The 23,049-nt window shown below is 37.7% G+C and overlaps 2 protein-coding genes across 2 annotated transcripts; both read right to left on the reverse strand.

Moving 5' to 3' along the window:
- Positions 1-7,980: 7,980 nt before the first annotated feature.
- Positions 7,981-10,679, reverse strand: LOC144445870 (RNA-binding protein MEX3B-like). The gene is made up of 3 exons (XM_078135512.1): positions 10,615-10,679; positions 9,547-9,776; positions 7,981-9,113 (listed from the first exon to the last, which is right to left on the reverse strand). Exons 1-3 carry the CDS (start codon positions 10,677-10,679, stop codon positions 7,981-7,983), a joined length of 1,428 nt encoding a protein of 475 aa, XP_077991638.1.
- Positions 10,680-17,584: 6,905 nt separating this feature from the next.
- LOC144445432 (calmodulin, striated muscle-like) lies at positions 17,585-21,617 on the reverse strand. The gene is made up of 2 exons (XM_078134975.1): positions 21,365-21,617; positions 17,585-17,932 (listed from the first exon to the last, which is right to left on the reverse strand). Exons 1-2 carry the CDS (start codon positions 21,408-21,410, stop codon positions 17,712-17,714), a joined length of 267 nt encoding a protein of 88 aa, XP_077991101.1. The 5' UTR covers positions 21,411-21,617; the 3' UTR covers positions 17,585-17,711.
- Between the last annotated feature and the right edge of the window lie 1,432 nt (positions 21,618-23,049).

Here is a 23,049-nt window from a genome sequence, read left to right on the forward strand (position 1 = left end):
CGTCGTATCGAACACAGTACCGCTTCAGTAGAGTCAATCATAAGCTTTAGTCTCATATGAACAAGTTCCACTTCACCACGGCTCACCCTGTATATCCAGTCATGTATGCACCTATATCAATGTACAGTAGAATGACGAACTCTGTACTGGAGTTGTGCAATCACACGAGTGTCGCTAGTCGTTAGAGGGCGATGTTCACAGTTACGAATAAATACATTCAATGTATCGCATATCGCAATAAGCACACCGTTAAATAACAATACAAATGACGTAGCAACAGAGCAACTATACAACAGACGAGCACAGTCATCTTATTTCCATCTTGTCTTTTTGAAAGACGTTTAACCCATGACGCCAGGGTCGACTTTTCGTACTTTTTAGGGGACTATATTATCAATTGTAGTTTTAGCAGATAATTAATGAGGATACATCGTACACGTCACTGTCCCTGATTCTTCAATGGCCTGGTGTTGTTGTTGTTGTTGTTGTTGTTGTTGTTTTTGTTGTTGTTGTCCTTTAGTTAATTAAGTTCATCGTCATCCTGTTAATAATTTAATATGATGCAATCGAAAAAGATAACTATTGGAGTTATTGTTTTTTTGAACCATGGGTACATTACACAGTATGAAACATATTAACAATACAAAATGAAATATATTAGCAAAATGAAACTCCTCCTTTGACGATGCCTATGGGAAAGGAACGTTACATTTTGACTGTATATTCTAATATATAGTCCCTTCCTAATTACACGTCATCCACAGAGATTAGTGCTATTGGAGTATACACAAAGTTTGATAGGAGTTGTCTGGATTAGTATCTACATGTAGTTTGTTAATGGTGCCTGAAGAGCCAATTTGATATTGAATTATTAAGGAAGGAAAAAAAATTAAAAATTAAATAAATGTAACATAGTCATGAAATACCAAAAGGGAAAAGAAGTCGTCAGGAAAGGAGATGGGAAAAGAAAGGAAATCATAAAAAGGTGAGTGTCGAGTTAGCCGGGTGGGGAACTCCAACGACACCTGCTGTGTAGCGCTGTGCCGCTGAGAGGAGTAAATCTCAGACGCTTCTGTCTCGTACGAGTGATCCCACCAAGCCACGGCTCACCCTGTATATTCACTGCTGTAGTTTGATATTTCACTGCACATTGTCAATAACGAAAGTAGTATGTGAGTTGTGCAATCGGGTCGATTATGATGTCGCTAGAGGGCGATATAGTAATGACGTCACCCGTAAGAGGACTTGGCGAGACTGAATCCTGAGCCCGTATATAAATTGTGACCAACTTTCGACAAAACAACAATATTATGGTGTCGATGTAAGAAGTCAATATTGTTCATAAGTAGATAAAAAACCAAAGTAACAATAAAACAAACATTCTGGATGTAGTGTGTACAAATGGAATAAAAAGGAACCGTGCCTGCAACGACCTCACTTTAATCTCACCGATCACAGTTTCCTAAGATAATATATTATGTGCAAAAACTTGAAAAAAAAACACGAAGAACAAACTAATTAATAACGATTATATAGAAAACATGGCTAAGGAAAGTGAGAAAAGTAAAGAACCAAGAAACCAATAAATTAAAGGTGAGCGTCACTGTTACATTGTATATGGCGGTAGAGGAGGCGATCAGGCTAAAAAATGTAAACATATGTACCAAGAAAGTCAATTCAGGCAAAATAACGAAAGTAAAATAGCGATGAACGATTAGCCGATATCTGCATCGGACTTTAATCAGATTGCACAGTTACAAGCACGGAATATATCACTCTGTCAGTCGAGAAGAAGTTAAATTACTTAATGACACACTGGGTATCAGGAATACAGCTAAATTTATTGACGCTGCAATATCACAGTGGACAGAAAACTTGGAAAAGGAGATACATGTAACTTGTATTTTCTTACTGATCACTCAATGTACATTTGGTTTGTTTGTTTTTCATTCTCGTCTCCTCTATCCTGCCAATGTATCAATTCTTGTTGAAAGAGACATGTAAGTCAGGTCAGCTGGGAGATATTCATTAAATTACCTAATGTCACTATGACAAAATAATCTAGTACCATAATCGATTGATCATACCGCCACCTAGTGGTCAGCTGTAACTATATAGGAATTTGTCATTCTTATGAGAATCGTCGACCACGACAAATCAAAAGCCCACTGTTATGTAAAACTGAACGACTAAGTGCATATAACCTTTGTAATTAATATGACCTGCCGAGCTGATGTACATTTTGGTCACGTGACTGTCATCTGACTCACGTTGACATTATTAAATTGAAAATTTCAATTTATCTATTGTAAATTAAATAAACTTACAATGAAATCTGACATTTTGTAAAATGTAAACAAAGATAATATAAGAAGACGATTCTTTTACCTCCAGAAACTTCTCCAAAAGTATTAGTTTAAATTTGTGAATGTAATATAAACACCAACACAGTGCAGAGTAAAGAAGAACCCATCTAACATCTAACCGTATTGGGTTTGGCCTTTACGAATTGAAGACTGGAAAAAAAATAATATGGCTAGGAAAGAAGAAAAAAATAACAAGTTTGAGAGGAAACTTGAAGAAAGCGGAATACGTATTAATTTGAAAGGTAAAATGGCGTGAAAGAAAGGAAAAGGTAAGTGTCGTGTTAGCCCAGTGGGGGTGCTCCAACGACGCTGCTCGTTGAGTGTCGCTGAAAGGAGCTAGCAAATCTCAGACGCTTTAGTCTCGTGCGAGTAATCCCACTAGGCTATGGCTCACCCTGTATATTAACGCCTCTAATTTGATATTTCACTACTGTAAATGTGAATGACGAAAGTAGTCTATCGGTTGTGCAATCGGGTCGCTTATGTCGCTATTAGAGGGCGATATATATATTGACGTCACCTGCAAGAGGACTCGGACAGACTAAATCCTGTACAGTACTGAAAATAGTGACGTAATTCAGAAACAAAACACAATTATGATTTCGATGCAAAAAGCCTACTTTATACATACAAATAAACAAAGATAAAAACAACACTAAAGCAAGTAGTCTGTATGAACTTAAAGGTATAAAAAGTGACCTCAAAGAACACCTTTACAGTCATTATTTTTCAAGATTTTATTTCGTGGAAAATGTGAGAAAAATACGAAGAACAAAATAGATAATAACCACGACGATAGAGAAAATATGGTAAAAGAAAATGAGAATATTACAGAAGCTGAAAAAAATAATCAAAAGGTGAGTGTCAAGTTAGTGGAGTGGGTCCTACACGGCACTGCGTCGAATCGAACACAGTACCGCTTCAGTAGAGTCAATCATAAGCTTTAGTCTCATATGAACAAGTTCCACTTCACCACGGCTCACCCTGTATATCCAGTAATGTATGCACCTATATCAATGTACAGTAGAATGACGAACTCTGTACTGGAGTTGTGCAATCACATTACAGTGTCGCTAGTCGTTAGAGGACGATGTTCACAGTTACGAATGAATACATTCAATGTATTGCATTATGTCTCTTGACCAATGAGCACACCGTTAAATAACAAAACAAATGACATATATTAGCAAAATGAAACTCCCTCCTTTGACGATACCTATGGGAAAGGAACGTTACATTTTTGAGTGTATATTCTAATATATATGTAGTCCCTTCCGAATAGCACGTCACCCACAGAGATTATACGAACATCGTTAGTGCTATTGGAGTATACACAAAGTCTGACAGGAGTTGCCTGGATCGGGTTTCTCGCATGTATGGTGTACAGTGTCAGTGCCAGCAATTTTATCGAGGGTACCTGCAGAGCCAATATTGAATTATCAAGGAAAGAAAAAAGTTTAAAAAATAAAATAAATGTAACAGAGATCTGGGAAAAGAAATTGTCAGGAAAGGAAATGGGAAAAGAACGGAAATCATAAAAAGGTGAGTGTCGAGTTAGCCAAGTGGGGAACTCCAACGACACCTGCTGTGTAGCGCTGTGCCGCTGAGAGGAGTAAATCTCAGACGCTTCTGTCTCGTACGAGTGATCCCACCAAGCCACGGCTCACCCTGTATACTCACTGCTGTAGTTTGATATTTCACTGTACATTGTCAATAACGAAAGTAGTATGTGAGTTGTGCAATCGAGTCGATTATGATGTCGCTAGAGGGCGATATAGTAACGACGTCACCTGTAAGAGGACTTGGCTCGACTAAATCAGCTCTTATAAATTGTGACTAAATTCGATAAAACAACAATATTATGGTGTCTTTGTAAGAAGTCAATATTGTTCATAAGTAGATTAAAAAAAACAAAGTAACAACAAAACAAACAATCTGGATGTATTGTGTACAAATTGAATAAAAAGGAACCGTGCCTGCAACGACCCCATTTTAGTGTCACCGATCACAGTTTCTTAAGATTGTATATTCTGTGCAAAAACTTGAAAAAAACCCACGAAGAACGAAATAATTAATAACGATTATATAGAAAACATGGCTAATGAAAGTGAGAGAAAAGTAAAGAACCAAGAAAATAATAAATTAAAGGTGAGCGTCACTGTTACATTGTATATGGCGGTATTGTGTGAATTATTTGACCACTACGAACGAACGAATTGAAGGAAGGGGAATTATTTTTTTTAATATGACGAAAGAGGAAAATTAACTATTTTAAGATGAAAATAAAATGGAAAACATAATTTAAAAGGTAAAATGACGCAAGGGGATGGAAAAGGTAAGTGTCGTGTTAGCCCAGTGGGGGTGCTCCAACAACACTGCTCTGTGAGTGTCGCTGAAAGGAGCTAGCAAATCTCAGACGCTTTAGTCTCGTGCGAGTAATCCCACTAGGCTACGGCTCACCCTGTATATTTACGCCTCTAGTTTGATATTTAACTGTACATTGCCAATGACGAAAGCAGTCTGTCAGTTGTGCAATAGGCCTAGGAGCGATTATGATATCGCTAGAGGGCGATATACGGTATAATGACGTCACCCTCAAACAGACTCGGCCAAAGGCTGAATCCTGAATCCTGAGAGCGTACTCAACTGTAACTACCTGTATAGGATTTTTTTCATTCAACTGAGGATCGTCGACCATGGCAAAATAAAAGCCCACTGCTATTTAAAATAGAACGGTTTGTGCATTATAATTATAACCTTTGTAATTATTTGGACCTAACAAGCTGGTGTACATTTTAATAGTGTAAAACCTGAGACTATTTTCATGGAAAAGAATACGAAAATTACAAAAAGAAATGTAATTTAGAGCCTGTGGACTAAAAGGAAACAGGAATAATCTGGAACTAGGGGAGGGAAAAGATAAAAGAATGAAAAAGGTGAGTGTCGAGTTAGCCAGGTGGGGAACTCCAACGACACCTGCTGTGTAGCGCTGTGCCGCTGAGAGGAGTAAATCTCAGACGCTTCTGTCTCGTACGAGTGATCCCACCAAGCCACGGCTCACCCTGTATATTCACTGCTGTAGTTTGATATTTTACTTTACGATCAACAAGTTGTGCAATCCCATACATTGTATTGTCGATAGAGGGCGATATATAGATTGCGTTCTTTTTGAATTTTGTAACACGTATACGTATAACCTGTTTCAACCAATATTTATGAATAATACATACGAAGCGAAGTACTAGGATAGTGAGGCAGCAATGATAAAAATCTAATTCAATTTGCAAACAAATTGTATATTAATGTATACGGCACTGATTATTGGATTTGAAATACAAAATATATTTATGATTAAATGATTCGTACAAATGTATGAAGTGGTGAAATAAAGAATGAGCAAGCGCTTAAGGAAGGGAAAAGAGGTTGAAAACAAAAACGAAAAGATAATTTACTCAAGATTTGATAGAAAAAATGACATAACCGAATCAAAAGGTGAGTGTCGAGTTAGCGGAGTGGGTCCTACACGGCACTGCGTCGTATCGAACACAGTACCGCTTCAGTAGAGTCAATCATAAGCTTTAGTCTCATATGAACAAGTTCCACTTCACCACGGCTCACCCTGTATATCCAGTAAAGTATGCACGCATATCACTGTACTGCAGCTGGTAGCCGAATGGTTCTTTAATTTGGTTGTGCAATCCATCTTCGTCATAAGAGGGCGATGTCACACGGCACACCGTCACTGTCACCCAGTGCATGATGCAGAATCATGACCGCTAGTTCAGGATGAAAACGGTTTGCGGTCGTTTTGACGTTTAGCTAAAATGTCCACGTCGCTGGCGCTGTAGCGTGTCGGCTCTGTAGTAGACGAGACGCAGCACAGTTACAGCACAGCGACGTGTAGTTTTAGCTAAAAGATCACAAAACATTTTATTTTGAACTCGCTCATGGTACTTGGCTGGCCCTCACGACACGTCACGGATTACAAATACTAACTTATTTGGTCTCGTCATTGTCATTGTTACTCAGGGGTATGCAGCGCAGTTACAAATAATTCTTGGTATAGTTTCAGAATGAAGAGTACATTTTGTGTTAAAATTTTGTTCCCGACAACAATAGGGAGTATATTACTTTTCAGGCTTTCCTTGAAAAATAAATGTAAGGCCGATAACGTAAACAGATCATGAAATCCGCTGTATTGGTGGAAAAGCTCAAACGAAATCTACTTTATTCAAACGGGAATTTGCATCTATTCATATATTCAACAGCTTTCCTTTGATGTAAATAAAAATGTACATGTTTGGTGTAAGCGGAGGTCTGATTGCAGTTAGTTATAGGAACACAAAAGGTGGACGACATGGATGATGTAATTCGAGGTAAATGATCAAAGATGACTGCTGTAGTGACACATTATTCCAGTGTCAAAGGTCATGAAACTCTGACAAGACATGGACTCGACGTTCGTGGTAACATTAAACTTTTCATGGCTTCAATCTCAGATTCTCGCATTAGTGTTTCTTCTGATAAGTAAAAGTCAGTGTGATTTTGGTTTAAAACCATCTTTTCAATAGCTCTACTACTTATACGAGGCAACCGTTCTTACACTTACATTTGAATACTATTCAGAAAAGTGGCGATAAATACTGTAGTGTATAACTGAGAGCGCATTTCTAATTTTCCCGCCAAATTGTAATGACCATTGTGTTTAGTGTTCGAGCTTGCATAAATGCCACCTCACCACCATCGATGGGAACTTCTATTCTCTTTATTTCCTATTACTAGTTACTCAGCTGAAAATGATAGCATTGTCTCTCTCGTCTCAATAAAAACCCAACGTCACTAACAGCCACCATTCAAACGTAAAAAAACTGCCAAATCTTATTAATTTAAAAGATATAATCTTTAATATGCTATAATAGAATATACAAATATATGTTATACAAATACAATAAATGGCTATAAATAATCCATATCAAAATAGAACATTCAAATCAAAATATTCAACATAAAAAATAGAAAGTTAGGTTTCATATTTCCACTACAAAACAGACGTAGGTGTGTAGTGTAGTGTAGTGTAGTGTAGTGTAGTGTAGTGTAGTGTAGTGTAGTGTAGTGTAGTCTAGTCTATTTTGTATCCAAGTCATTCAAAGTTTTAACGTACCGAAAAGTTTGTTTTTAAAGTTGCCTTATACAGAATCGCATTTACAGTGAAATTTTAATGTGTCTTCCTCGGGTGTCTTTATATATATATCTTTTGTGTAGTTCCATACATGTTTACTAAATCAAATCAAAATTGATAACTTTTACACGCAGTCGCATACGTACAGAAATATAGTAAATTACAATACATAAACAATACATTACAATCTAGCTAGAAGAATATAATAATTATAGTAAGTAATTTTTATTTTAAAAAATAAATTCAAGAGTTATTTCCATGATTTCTATTGAGCTATATTTCGAATATTCATTTAGATAATACATCTCTTTGGAATATATAGACTAATCTCTTAAATATTTTATTTGGTAATATATCACTTTTAATAAATCAGATTTATAACAGTACGAGTAAACTTGAAAATATATAACATTTTGAAGCTTTCTCTTCACTGTTTTACCAAGACAATATACGAATTGCCTGAGTAGCTTGTTGATGGCAAACAGGGCAAACTGGGCGGGATTTCTCCAGCAGACGATTAGCGCACTCCATACAGAATAAATTGTGACCACACGGAACTAGAGCGGCTACTATTTCACTGTTGTAGCAAATCAGACAGTCTCTCCTCTTAGGAATTTTTGTACAACCAATAGAATTGCCAGGACTTGATGACGTAGAGGTGGCAGGGGAATTCTCATCTGTGATTGGTGGGGATGTAGATGACGCTGTGTCCATGCTAATATCCCCACTTGGAGTAGCATAAACACTGCCTGTTTTACCTGACAAGGGTGGGGATGTTGTAGAGACAGTGGTTTCAGGAAGAGTAAACATCACACTTCGAGAAAGATCTCCCCATATGTTGGTATTAGACGGGGGAGAAACCTCAAACTTGGAACGATCCTCATCTAAATCCCGCGAGATTTGGGAAGGGTTAAAGTTCAAAGGTGAATCCAATTGATCAGGAATGTCAGTATAATTGAGGAAAGTAGAGACCCCACTTGTTGGAGGAGTTCCATTGAAAGAAAGGTACGATGTATATTTTTCATTAGAGTTGAAAGCAGTTTTGTGCTGGTACATAGGTTTTGCGGTCATATTTTCAAAGTGTCCGCCACCAGATTTATTGGTGCAACCATCGTAACCGATCGAACCTGGAATATGCTGATTCATGTCGTTCTGAAGTTGCGATTGAATGTTTGTGCGGTTCTCGGGTAATTCGAGCTTACTCGAGTCGTAGGTTGCTTGTTTTTCCGTGCTTGAAGTGCTGGCATTAGCGGTGGGTGAAAAATGTTTCAATCGTTGCACAGTTGTTCCATGCCGGCCTACGCCTAATTCGACAACACAATGTGGTAAACTGACCTGTATTGCAGCCATACCTCGCGTGTTCGGAACTGGACAAGATACAAGAGAACTGCTAAGAGGGATGTGACCTGCCCGAATTTTACTGAAGTGTTCTGATGCATTAACGATTTCGCTTCTTGCCTTTGCAACGTCTCCAATCCGGCCGATTATCATAAAGACTGGGTTCTCCCAACGCTCTGGAGTTTTGATGTAAGTATTTGTTCTCAAGCGCAATGCTTTGATTTTGCAACCTGAAAATGGAATGAAAACAACAAACAAATAAATGAAGTTCATTTCATTTTGGATAATCAAATAATACTGACCTCCCAGGGAGAAATTGTGAAACGTGAATAGTTCAATTAGTTGTCCTAATCGTCATAGCCCCCACCCTGATTATACTAGTTGTAATAATCGTAGCGTTTGCTGTGATTGAGGGTTTTCCCTGTTGTTTTGTACTTTTTGTCGTTCGAATGTTTAACTGACAGCAAACGCTAAAATTCCTGTAACGTAAACGCAAATAAGCGACTTTTCTGCTAAATTACGCCGTACCTGCCAAAAAATCGGACTTTTCCTAACTCCAACATTAATTACGGAGCCTTCAAGGCCCAATTGAAATGTTCAGAGGACTGGAAGGTATACCCAATGCCGTCAAAATTTGCGAAAGTAGCAATGGTCTGTACACACCTTGCCTTCCAACTATTTCAGCCACATGTTGGGAGCTTGTAACTGGTACATATTCAGTCACCATAACACCGTCTTTATCCGTATCGTTCGGACTAGACGAACCATAGGCCGCAGTAAGTCCATTTCGGAGCCCGAAGTCTGACTTCAAATTCAGATCAGGGAGTTGAGAAAGTTTATCTTCTTTTACGTATACCCTCGGTTCATTCCACCCCATTGGGGTTAAATACGAACTAAGCATAAATAGAAAGACATGATTTAAGTACATATGTAGGTACATACGGAATTATTTTTTTTTGAATGCCCAGGCCTATCCCCGTGATGCGATTGAAATGTCACCCGGCTCGGGAGTAAATACACCGAAAGAGGTCAGAGGTTCCCGCGTATATTTCGGTTAATAAACTGGATTCGGCACACTTGAGTTTGTAACTTGATTAAATATACTGTATTTGGAAAGGAGTATCTCAAATGCCAGGTGTTGATGAGACGACACCTCAATTGACTGTTTTGTCTCCCATTCCTGTAATGTGCCGTAAACGGTGCCGAATAATAATTATGATAATTCTCTGCTACGTGCACGCTGTCATTTTCCCGATACACAGTAACGCCCCAAGTTGAACTATATGCAACGCCTCTCCACATGCATTAAAACGTTACAAATGAGAACGTTGGCAAAAGTATATACATTGGTTAATAAATACAACGCGTGGTTTTAATACGAGTTTCTTTTTTTTCGCTAACTTTCAATTTCACTACATTTTGTCATTATTTTATTCAGAATATGAAGGGATTGTAACAAAAGGTTGTTAGCTTAGCTTTAGGGTTGGTATAGTTGGTGTGGTTAGGGCAATGGACATTGCTGAGAGTAATGGGTGAGAGGTACGTACAAATTTAGGGAACACTCAAGGCTTACAAACATGCGGAGCTAAAACATGTAATACATACTGTTTGGGGCTAATGTTTAGTGTTTCACGACGTACGTAGCTTCAAAGGAACCATGCTGACATGAAATATCAGTTCATAGTTGCATTAGTCTCGCCGCCAAATTGGTTACTTAGACGTATACCTTACCTTGCAAGATTTGGAAGGAATGAAGGAAGAGCTGCGTTGCCACACGTCTGCATTGGTATAGCCATTTCACTACAGTGATGCTCCGTTGAAGAGAGCATGCGGCATCAGTGGCCAGCTGCACCTGTATTGTACTGTTTGAATGTGCTGACCAATAGCGAGCTCGAATTGAATATTTTGTTGTCAATCAGAAGTCGGCTCCCCATCTGTCAATACTAACAAATGTGCATTGTGTGGAAATAACTAACTGTATCATGACTAACATTTAGAAGTAAATATGCATACTACGTTACAGAACATTGCACTTGAGGTTGTGTTTGTGCCTACAGCGTCAGGTTGAGATGGCTGGTGATTAATAAACGGTTGAACGTATTACACTTTACAGAGCAGACGACAAGTAAAATTCGGACAAAGAATAGTAGTTAGAAAAAATACGTGACGAATAAGGTACAAATTTACACCTAACTTCTATGCAATTACCCGTTACACAATCGACTGTGAGGGCGCTGTTCTTCAGTATGTGTGTCCCATGGGGGTATTGCCACTGCTGTCCATTCAACCATTTACTGGTACATCAAATTGCAAGGGAAATACATGTATATGTACAGTGTTTGGTATGCAGTATCCCCCACATCAGTAGAGGACAGTATATTCCCCACTTCCCGTTTACATTGTACAAAAGGCAATTGACTTTAAGATGAAATTTACTTAAAATTTCAAGTTTACGAGGTGAGACGGTGTCCTATCATAGATTACCATTAAACTAATTCGTCTTTACGTTCATTGTATAAATGTACAGTGCTTTATACAGCTTGATTCGGAGCGGAGAGATTTTCTGAACTTTAATGTCGAGACTACATGAACGTCACCGGCAACTTTGGCCATGCATATCGAAATGATAGGGTCTGATTAAGTTCATTTGAAAAAGGAGGCTATGTATAAAACCCCTGTGGAGCAAATGTAGATAAGTTTAGCTATACTAGTTTGAAAAAGCAAAATAAGAACAAAATTAGTGAACTTGAAAAAGGGTACGGGAAGAATCGAGCGGTCACTCTCCACGACATATGAATATATACCAATTACAAAGTTATATCTTACGTTTCCAGCTCGGTTCGATGTGAACGAAGACCATTGCTCACCCTGGATGTTCACAAGTATATTGTGATTTATTATTTGGTGCACTGTGTTTAGGCGATACTTATAAACGAACTGATATTGCATGTGGTCGTAGAGGGCAGTATAGCTTTCCAACGGCAGAGCTAAATTGAGGCGCACCAAAATATTAGGTTAGATAATTGTTGCTGACTTGCTCTGCTACTGACGTTCGTGCGTTCGTGTATAGGCTATTGACAATATGAGTTTGGTACTACGAACCTTTTATACCTGTCATACACATGAAGTCACGTGATCGAGATGTGTGATGTTTATGATTCTTTATGGAAATTTGCCATTTTAGATAAACATATGTAATAGTAACAGAACCCATGACACGTGAGTTCCAGAGTGGGTCGTACTTGGGTACTCAGGGATATTTGCACTCGTACTGGCAGTGTTTTCTACTGCACTTTCACTCACTCACTACGCTCGTGAAAGTACGGGCGCAGAGAACACTGGTACTGCAAGCACTCGTGCAAAATACCCCGAGAACGCCGCACTTAATTGCATTCACGTAGTACCATGGGATTCTCTTAGCTCCTTCTATGTTACAAGATAAACAAACAGATAATTAACCCATAAATGAGATAAATCTATGAGCACATGATGAGAAAGTGGAGCATGACACTTCATAGCAACTAGTTGTGAGTTATTTCTTCCAATACCATCACCATGATTCAAGTTTCAAATACTTGCTCATAAACGACTTTTAAAAAAAATTGTACAGTAAACAAAACGAACGAACAAACAAAAAAACAAATAAACCTGTTACCTGACATTTTCGACTACATCCTTCAGTCTTTGTCAACGGTTATCAAGCCATTATTCAGAACACATGACCTTACGGATAAATTGGCTTAATAAGGGGCCCGGATAGGTGTCTGGAGTTAAAATATATGAAATAAAATGTAAGATAAAAAAGAATACGAAGGTGAACTTGAAAAAAGGTGAGTGTCGAGTTCAACTAAGCGACGACTCATCTTGCATTTTTTACTGATAGAAAATGGGTTATCATTTGAGTCATTCTTAACCATGTGTTGTGCAGTGCAATCATTGATAACGAGATATATTATCGTTGAGGGCGATATAACTCCCATGAGGTTATGTTGGAGAAAAGAAAGTAGAGACGTTCAATGTAACTGAGAGAGAGAGAGAGAGAGAGAGAGAGAGAGAGAGAGAGAGAGAGAGAGAGAGAGAGAGAGAGAGAATGAGTGTGTGTGTGTGTGTGTGTGTGTGTGTGTGTGTGTGTGTGTGTGTGTGTGTGTGAGGGAGGGTGGAGTAAGAGAAGGAGACGGAGACAGACCGACATACAGCGATATAAACATGAACATATAGAGTGACTAGACTTGGAGACAGACACACGGACAAACAGACGAAGAACGCAGAGAAACAGATCTCGTAAAGAAAACAGTCAAACCTAAATGGAAAGAGAGAAAAAGAAAAGGTTCAGTTTCGAATGAGCCTTAAGGCAGTGAGCTACAATAGATAATGTTGCATTTAATAGACATCAAGTGAAGGAGTTAGTATAATACAACTTGTGTACTTTAAAAACGTCACGTCCCATCGCTAACGTCTTCACAGCGACAGTAAACATAAAAGATGACGTACCCTCGTATCACAACAAATGATCGCCAAAACAGTACTAGTCAAACAACAATCAAACACCCACCTTTGTCATCAGAACAAAGTCAATCCTTGCATTGACCGCCGTCTCACCTGGAGATATTCACATGTAAATTGAATTCTACTGTATAGTAGTGAATTAAGCTCCGTATTACTCTAGTTAATCTCAATTCAATTGGGACGAGGTTCATTGAAACTTGGTTTGAAAACACGACTTGCCTTTTTTCGCAGTTTGCCCTGCTTCATTCAAAACTCTCCCCTAGCTATGATACTTGCCCTTATACTATTGTAATATCCCCATCATTGTGAGCCACACCCTTGCACACAACTTAAAACGGCCGTATATTGTAAGGACACTCTCACAAATACAAAACAAACTCAATAAAAATGAAGTGAATTGAAGAGAGTGTATTAAAAAGAACATTGTGAACTTTTATTACATCATCCCCAAATAAAACTGAAGTAAATACATTTTCTTTTTTTTTAAATTTATCCATAAAACTGAAATCAAATATTACAAGTCGCAGTACTTTCGTATTTTTGGTATTTAAAAATATGAAAATCTTTAACATATCTTATTGCTTGGAACATCAAGAAATAGAAACAAAAAGGTAGCAGACGACATTCGTGAACACGCGCGCGTCCATTTTGTTTCGGTGCGCATCCCAGAGTGCGCATGTACAGTAGTCAGTGGAAACCAGTGTTTTACATTACATGTATCATTGTATCGTATTGCTATCGATACTGTGTTTTGGTCTGTGAATTGTCATAAATGACAAAAAAAGAATTCGTGAGTAAGTGATTGTTTTTGCTTTCAGGTGTTGATGTCGTCAAATATTGACAGCAGAGTACTAGTACATAGAATTGAAGAGACTAATCGAGTCCATTACATTGCTGCAGCTTGTGTAAGATTTTCGATAAAGCACATGTTGGAACAACTTATATATGTACCACTCATCAATACTTGGTTTTTAACGTGTCAAAATAATTTAGTTAATTAAGGACAAATAATTGTCCACCATAAATTGAATTTGAACGGATTGATATAGATATTTGATAACAAGGGCGGAGCAAGTCGCCTTAGTCGGTGTAGTATAGTCCTACCAACGTTACTAAGTGACAATTCTCTGCATCACTTTTTATAACATTCACTGTAGCCTAATCAAGTGCATTTACTTTACTCATCGTCAAAATGATAACTTGTACTCGGCGCAGTGGAGAACTTTTACTAACCTCTTAGAAAATAACACGCAGAAAAATTAACATTTATCACCGTGCAAGGTTTGAACATGATGATGAAATCTTAAAAATGTACGTACTTGGGTTCAACGTTTTTTACATGTCTGAAAAAATGCGTCATTATATTCAAATATTGTTGACAATAAGGTAACAGTTTTGATATAAGGGACTTGAAATAAAAAAATTTCAAAAGCTTGATAGGCTGTTTGTATGGTTGGAGTATTGAACGACGGTGGGATGTCTTTGTTGGCTGGGACCTCGGATAGACAACACAGTACTGAATCTATCAAGTTCACTAATGTTTGTCTCATCTCGTATTTTACGGTTAGTAACTTCCATTTGATGGACTAATGACATTTTACACTGCTTTCATTATCCATACTCTTTCCAGAATTCAATCAACTTTACTCAAGCGATAATGTAGTTCTACATGAGCTGAATTGCAAACCGATCAGTGCTCTGACCACGAAGTTGAAAGATGCCCCCGCCCCTCCAGCACTTGTTAGCTGAACGTTAGCCTCAATTCGCTGTTGAACGATTTTGATTGAGTCATCTAAACTAGTTCAAGTTGAAATAATCCAACTGCGAAGTGACATAGCTAGCTAAAGATATATACAGTCCAGTAGTTTGTCACAAACTATGTCTTGTTTAAAGGCCAGTTCTAGATTGTGATTAAAATATTGGGTGTGACAACCAGTTGTCTGGCTGCCCTATAGAAAAATGTCACCTGGAACAAAAGGATGACCCAGGCCTTTGTAATCCTTATAACTCCGCTGATAACACTAATGTGACAACCAGTGAAAAACCCACCTTTAAAGCTGCACTAGCTGTAACTTTGAAACGGGTTTGTTTTTAGATATTTCGACTCGTAATACCTTACACCCTGAACGGTATTGAATTACCCCTCCACTGTTTATGGCCGTACACATAATATGATACAAGAATCTCAATCAAATTTATTTTTCGCGTCCGCACCATAATTATAAGCAGTTCCCCCAACGTTATAATTAGTTTAACCTGTTACTGTACTACTTATGGGCAATATCCACATTTACTTAAACGTAGCGTATTTATAATTGTTGGCATGGTAACAATTTGTGATACAGTGGTTTGGTTATCTGATCGGAAAAAATAATACACCAGTCATAGCTAGTGCATGCTTTAAAGTATACACAGGATGGCCTACTACAACGACTTGTCTCCATGTAACACAAATACTACACATAGCTAAAGACAGGCTAGTGATACATTTTAGAACGTATTGTGCACCCCTTCAATTCAAGGACATTGTGTTAAGCGATTATAGCCAGAGGAAGCAAAGAATTTCTTGGTCATACAATATATAATATAATCTCGGAGATATAATCCGGATTTTACAAAATGGCCGCAAAGTGCCAAATGGGATTATATCTCCATGGAAACAATAAATTATTTCTTTCCACTGGATTAAAAAAAATTATAGAATTATTTCTAAAAGTTTTAGAAATATCTCATATGAAAATAGGCTCCAGAGGGCGTCCAGAAACTTAGGAAAAAAGAGTCACATTGCTTGATCTTTGGCATAGTATTGTAAAGATGGTTTAGCAATCATATTCCAAAGGCGTCATTAACTGAGCTTCTATTAAACGCAAATCATTACAGATTCCCGTTCAGGAATTTGGATGCCACAAAAGACAAGGATTCCTAATGCACACACCCCTACTCCTTGTTTCTTCCGCATATTTGTGAAAACTATATGCAACAAATTAATAGTATCCTCCTTAAAAATATACGGTGTTTAACTTTTCAGTTCTGAACATTTTACGTCAAAATCATAATTGTCCTGTTTTTGCTCTGTAATCTGTTTAGTGCATCACATCACTTCTTGCTCTATTCGTTCAGTTATATCCAATTTTCGTCGAAAACACTGTGATACTACAGAAATCACAAGGTCAGATGGGGTCAACACAATGTCCACAAATATCGTGATGGGGTGATAGGGCCACTGACGAGACGTGTTACTTGTGACTATTTGTCAACTTAATCCGCCTGACAGTTAGCAATATCAGAATGCAGAAGCCTATTCTGATCAGCTGGGTGACCTGTCATTGTCCCTTTGTGTTCAGAAGGGAGTCTTCAAAGTGTGTGTGGTTTCCCTAGGTGACCGTAATATTGATGAGTCACCCATTTGATATGAATAAAGTGTGGGTATTTATGGCAACCCCGTGTAGCGATAATAAAAGTGTATGTGCCCTGGTATGATGTTTCTATTTTTAAGTTTGATTGCAAATGTTATTCGTAGATTCCGTAATCTTTTATCTGACTCACGTTGTAATAGTATTTTCCAATCTGGGAATCACACTGCGGTGTAAAATACACTCCATCTGTGCTGTATGGTAGTTATTAATCTGCCCACAGACAGGTCACACCTTCGATGTCATTAAACTCTTCAGTATTCTCAGCAGATGGGTAATCGTGGCAAACTAATTCCCTGCATTCAGCTCGACAGCACGCCGTATCATTTCACTTCCGATTTGTCTGTTATATCCGAAAGAGCATCGTTATTCGAATCGTATCCGAGAAATTGATCGAACATTTAGAGCAGTACTTAATTTGAGCCGGACGTCATGATTATTTAAAACGTCTGCCATCTGACGATGTATTCAAAATCGAAAATTAAGTTTTTAAATGCTATAATACTCCCTTCAGGTGCCACAGAACGATACTCGAATCTTCAGCTTCACCTCTTAACCGTACACGTGGTCCCCAATAGCAACGTAAATTCAATCCTGAAAAATCGTCGCCGTGTTGCTGACCTTAGCAATATTATCCACTAGTTTTGTGTTTCAAAACTACGAGATTTACCGACAAAGCTTTGCCCGAAACAGGCAGATTTATGAAAGTGCATTATTAATGACAAAAATAACTTTAGTAGGACATGTACATGAAGCACTCAATCACGAATTTATACACACATATGTCATGAGTAATCTAAACATGGAACCATGTAACCATGGTAATAGGAAATAAATTACATGACCTCCGTCTCAGAGATTTCAGAAAAAGAATAAAGTGCAGCGTAGAAACGACCCAGGCTGTGTTTCTCAGTAGCCCTTCAGCATTGTGACATATTCGGCATAGTTTATTCGTCCATCATGGTTCTTGTCAGCCACCCTCATCATTCGCGCCACTTTTTCTTCCGAGTAATCCTTGCCACAATTTTTCATTGCTTCCTGCAATTCATCATACGTGATATAGCCACTATTGTCTTTGTCTATCATCCGGAATGCTCCCATTATTTCTGCCGATTCCTTCGGAGTGAGTTCTGAGGAAACAAAATACATTTGGAATCTGATAAGTATATCTATCTAATACAAACCACGTCCCTATTTATTTATGCTATCCAGAAATCGTATTCAAGTACCGGTTCCGATTAATCGCCGTTCAACTTATTTGTCATCGGTTCACAAAACTATAGCATCCTACCAAAGAACTCTTGAACGGACAAACAAAGTTATGTACAAGTTTTATTATATGAAAATAGACAAAGTTGCCTGTTAAAGCTTCACGGTTACACACTCCATCCATCCATGCATCCAAACTTCACCTTCTCCCCCCCTCCCCTTCCGCCATCGCTCCCTCTGTATTGTTGTTGTGTAACTCATATATGTTTATTTAAATATCATGTAAGTTTGTCTGTACCATAGAAAAGCTAAAGAGAACTACGACCATGGCCCACATCATCATCACGTTGCCATCCTTTCACGTCTTTCAAATACTTTCACAATTTGCACAATGCATTTCTTTCCGTTCCGGTGGAAGTAGTCAAGACGCTATTTATGATTGGCATGTGATAGTAATTAGATTAGAGTATGCTGATTATAACATGATATTAGTTAGTTTAGAGTATACTAGCGATAACATGATGCTAGTTAGATCAGAGTATGCTGGTTATAATATGATGCTAGTTAGATTAGAGTAAGCTGGTTATAACATGATGCTACTTCAATGACGTCACGATTTCTTTGGTTCGTTTCCTCAATTTTCAATAGTTTGTTACACACAACTATATCGTTCTGGCGAGGCAATATATATATATATATATATATATATATATATATATATATATATATATATATATATATATATATATATATATACGTGAGAATTTATGAAGCATGGTACGACTTTCTAAAGGTACATTCAGTTGATTTCTCTTTCGCTGGATTGTGAAAATCAGAAGAAAGCAATATTAGTATTGTTCATTTCAGGATACTGGGTCGTGGGGAAGTGATAGACGAATACACAAACTGGAAGTGGCGTACTGTTGTAAATCTTCGCAAATGTTATTACATTTTCAATAAATCATTTTATCATTTTATAAAATTAATAATCCCGACAAATTAGAGATTTATTTAATTTTGCCCGTGTACATTTCAGCTTATGCAACTCAATTAAGAAATGTACACAGTACAGAAATGACATCTAATGTCACCTGATATTAACACTTTGTCGACCAATTCAAACACATGAGAGTGCCTAATGAATCGCCAACGAAGAGACGTAAGCCTACAGACTTGACAGAGGAGTGTGTGTGTCATCTAAATGATAACACCCGGTGGCTAGTCTGTGCAGTAATTGTTGTTAATGATGTCAAACGTTTGCAGACAAACAAAACAGTACATCAAGTAACTGATACTATCATCGACAATGAACGCTGCAGCACATTAAATTAGTGAGAAGTGAATATCTTTATGATAATAAACCATTAACATTTGTCTAACATACAATGCAAAGTCATACTGTATGATAAACCTACACACACACACACACACACACACACATACATACATACATACATACATACATACATACATACATACATACATAATACATACATACATACATACATACATACACACACACATACACACGTACATACATACATAATATGTACATACATACATACATACATACATACATACATACATACATACATACATACACACACACACACAAGGCTGACCTCCACACACACACACACACACACACACACACACACACACACACACACACACACACCATGCAAATTACGTACATATACATCAGAAACATGGGGACCAGTGCAGACAGAATGACAACCGTCCAATCCGTTGCCAAACACAAGTGTATTACTAAAGACATTGATTGATGAAATAATCCGATTAATGCCGTCTGTACATTTTTGTAAGAAATTGAAGTCCTAAATGTAAGATTTAATTGACTGGTAATCCTTCGGTTATCGTCACTATCATACGCTACTTGACCTTTATGAGGAAATAAGCTGTATATTTTTCGATTTGATATGACTTCAGATATTATTTCAGTGACAGCGGGGTATCAGAAAAAATGTACGGCCTTAATCTGTATCGCTTAATTTACAAAACAATGTAATATCTACGCTCGCTATAAAGTTGACGAATGATGAAACAATTGTCGTCTGTTTTAATCGAACAAACAACCACAAGTGAAATATCACTTGGTCGGCACATAAACGTGTAAACGGTTAACCTTTAGCTGCGGTGCATTTTAGAAGTCACGTGATTAGAAGGAATGTTACGATTGAGGAATTACGTTTGGTGATTCACTGAGGTACTATGTCATACACTTTGTGTGAGGGTTGTATTTCAAACGTAAACCCGACCACGAAGAGTTCCCCGGTCCGTGAAATAAGTTCAGGGGTGTGACGATTAATTTCCTATAACGCCGGTGTTAAACATGGAATGCAAATTGACAAATTTGGTGTTTGTCATTTTAATGAAGCTCACTTCGAATAGTGACCGTCTCTAAATAGATTGATGAGTACACATCCTCTTTAGACGACACCGACGATCTCTGTGAATCCATTCACGCAAAGTCTATACATATGGGTGCTATGTATACGCATTGTGCACTTTCAGAAAAAAATGCTTTTAGTGGCGCTGTCAATTATAATAGTTACTTCAGTTTGACTACAAAAACATCGTAGTTCTTTGGTTTACGATCTTGGTACAAATTCTATGGGTTATATTTATAGCCTGGGGTATGGCTTTCTTTTAATGGATAAACCGACCTTCGTTAAACTCGTAACATGCAAGAAGAGGACGTTTTCAAGTTGAAAAGTATTTTCATTATCTGTTCAATCGTAAATATTGTTGTAAAGTACGATTTGCTAAATGTAACCTAAGATCGTAACTATCTCAAGTTTATTGACTCCTTAGCTAATACCAAATGCTATATAGATTATATTGAAGGAGTGTAAACTATTTGCTCAAGAAGTCCACGATGAATTTGTCACTATGAGTGCATTCGTTGAAGAGACAGACTTATGTATCCCTACAAATTCTAATTCGCACAATATCAAATTTCACAGAATTCAACCATGATGACTCCTTGATGCCACGTTTGTTCGGAACTACCGTTGTTATTTGTCACAGAGAAGTATACCATAGTAACCCATGTTGACGACCCTAAATACAACGATCAACACGAATGGTTGAAACGAATCGACATCTGAAACTACTTGGGGGAAATTTGATAACGGATAACAGATGATCGAAAATGTTTGCTACATTTCATTAATTTTCAGCGCATTCAGCCACCATCAAAAGCCTGGCAGACGACATCCAATGTATCTAACATGTATCAACCTGAAGTTGAAATGTTGCACTGCTCAGTTCAAGTTGTGTTTGGAAGACGATCTCTGACAGTATCACGGACGACTGGCAGTGTAACTTACCTGGAATGCTGTCTTCTTCTTCGTTGCAAGACTCTATGCAACCCATAGTTTTAAAACGTTTCCTTCACAGTTTCTATTAATGTGGTCGCTCGGACCAGTAGATGTGTTCTTCTGCGTAAAGCACAGGCGTGGGCAGACACCTTCCACTTTTGTAGTGTGTTGTATTATATTCACCGCTTACGCGTTGTTAGACCAATATATTGTCAACGCAAAGACGGCTTACGGCTGGAACTACGCATTGTTCTCTTCACGGGTTCTATACTAGCTATGCAGTCTGTTCACTTCTTTAATCTTTTCATCCAGTCGTAACCTTTGACCCATTTGGGTCATACATTGAGTTGATTCACGCTCTATGACGTCACAGATCGCCATATAATTAACGGATTATAAAGTACACATAATTATCGGTCTTTGTCGCCGGTTTTAATTATACACTTAGAGTCACGGTAATTAATAGTTAATTAACAAAGTATTCTTTCGGAGTGACTACCGCAATGGTAATTGTCACAGTACACAGTCGGGTTTGTCTTAATGTGTGTTTTTTATCGTTTGTCAAATAGACTTCTCTAGGCAGAGTTGGAGTTTTCGCATTTAATAGACCTCATCTCCGTTCGTCTTAATGAGCTAATTTCACCCACTTGCAGTTGTCAGGACGGAATGTCCCGTTTCAAAGTATAGTTCCTAACCATTCAATGTCCATTAATTGGCACTTGTGATCCAGGCATAGTAGACAGTCATGGAGTAATCATCCAGAAAATTACCTGGCCTGAAAGGTTAGAGCCTTCCATTAGGATATTTTGGTCTCTTTAATAGGTTGTATTTTTGTGACTGAGAGTGGTGAAATTACTCTACCCCTCCCTAAGTGGTACAGATACATGAATATACTGGAATGGCATCAAACGTGTGACAACACATATGTAGTAGATGGGACCATAATAAGACAAGAACAACCTCGAAGTAAAGACTGATTGAAAGCAAAGTACGTTTGTATGTTCATTCAAACTAACCCATGTAATATGCAACCATCAAACCTGACCTCTGGCCTGACTTGGTTTGATTAATATCGAACCAAGCGTAACATACAGTAACACATTATGCAGAGCTCTGACAGTATGGGAGATTTTTCTTTTCAACCATCATTCTTCGTCAAACGTTAGAGAACAGGTGCATAGGCAATGGGATACTATACACAACAACTGAGATGTAATGAAAAGGTGATGACACAGAAGTGTGGAACTTGAACTCTAAAATTACTTGGAAAATATCATGAATTAACATATTTTTGAATATTTCAGGTTAATATAGAGAATTGTCACGTGACATTCAAATTAGTTTAATAAACATGCGCTGACAAACTTATTTAATTTCAGATGATTGACAGAAAGTGGAAAAGAAAAATCGTTAACACATGTGAGGGACACAAAAAAGGCCATTCTTCTTTAACAAATTAAATACCGATTCTGGCTTGTTCAAAACATACACTGCACAACTCGTCTTTTTGCCACATTTATCGGACCCCTAACAGATACACTGGTAAACGATACAAAAAAAATTTAAACCACAAGAAATTTTGTTAACAACTTCTCGGCCGATAACCGCCGTAAACTTTTAGCTTAGCCCAGTTATTTTTATTTTAGAACACAAATTCAAAAAAAATCTGATGTATCTAATCTTTGCAATGTTTG

Source organism: Glandiceps talaboti, chromosome 14 (assembly GCF_964340395.1).
Source record: "Glandiceps talaboti chromosome 14, keGlaTala1.1, whole genome shotgun sequence".
NCBI classification, from domain to species: domain Eukaryota; kingdom Metazoa; phylum Hemichordata; class Enteropneusta; family Spengelidae; genus Glandiceps; species Glandiceps talaboti.

Bases quoted from the DNA above. Each gene is read 5' to 3' on its own strand.
- LOC144445870 (XM_078135512.1), bottom strand. From the start codon at position 10,679: ATGGCTATACCAATGCAGACGTGTGGCAACGCAGCTCTTCCTTCATTC. The intron at 9,777-10,614 runs GTAAGGTATACG...ATTTATGCTTAG, and splicing joins TTCCTTCCAAATCTTGCAAG to TTCGTATTTAACCCCAATGG. The intron at 9,114-9,546 runs GTGTGTACAGAC...TTCCATTTTCAG, and splicing joins TGAAATAGTTGGAAGGCAAG to GTTGCAAAATCAAAGCATTG.
- LOC144445432 (XM_078134975.1), bottom strand. From the start codon at position 21,410: ATGGGTTGCATAGAGTCTTGCAACGAAGAAGAAGACAGCATTCCAG. The intron at 17,933-21,364 runs GTAAGTTACACT...TTGTTTCCTCAG, and splicing joins AGAAGAAGACAGCATTCCAG to AACTCACTCCGAAGGAATCG.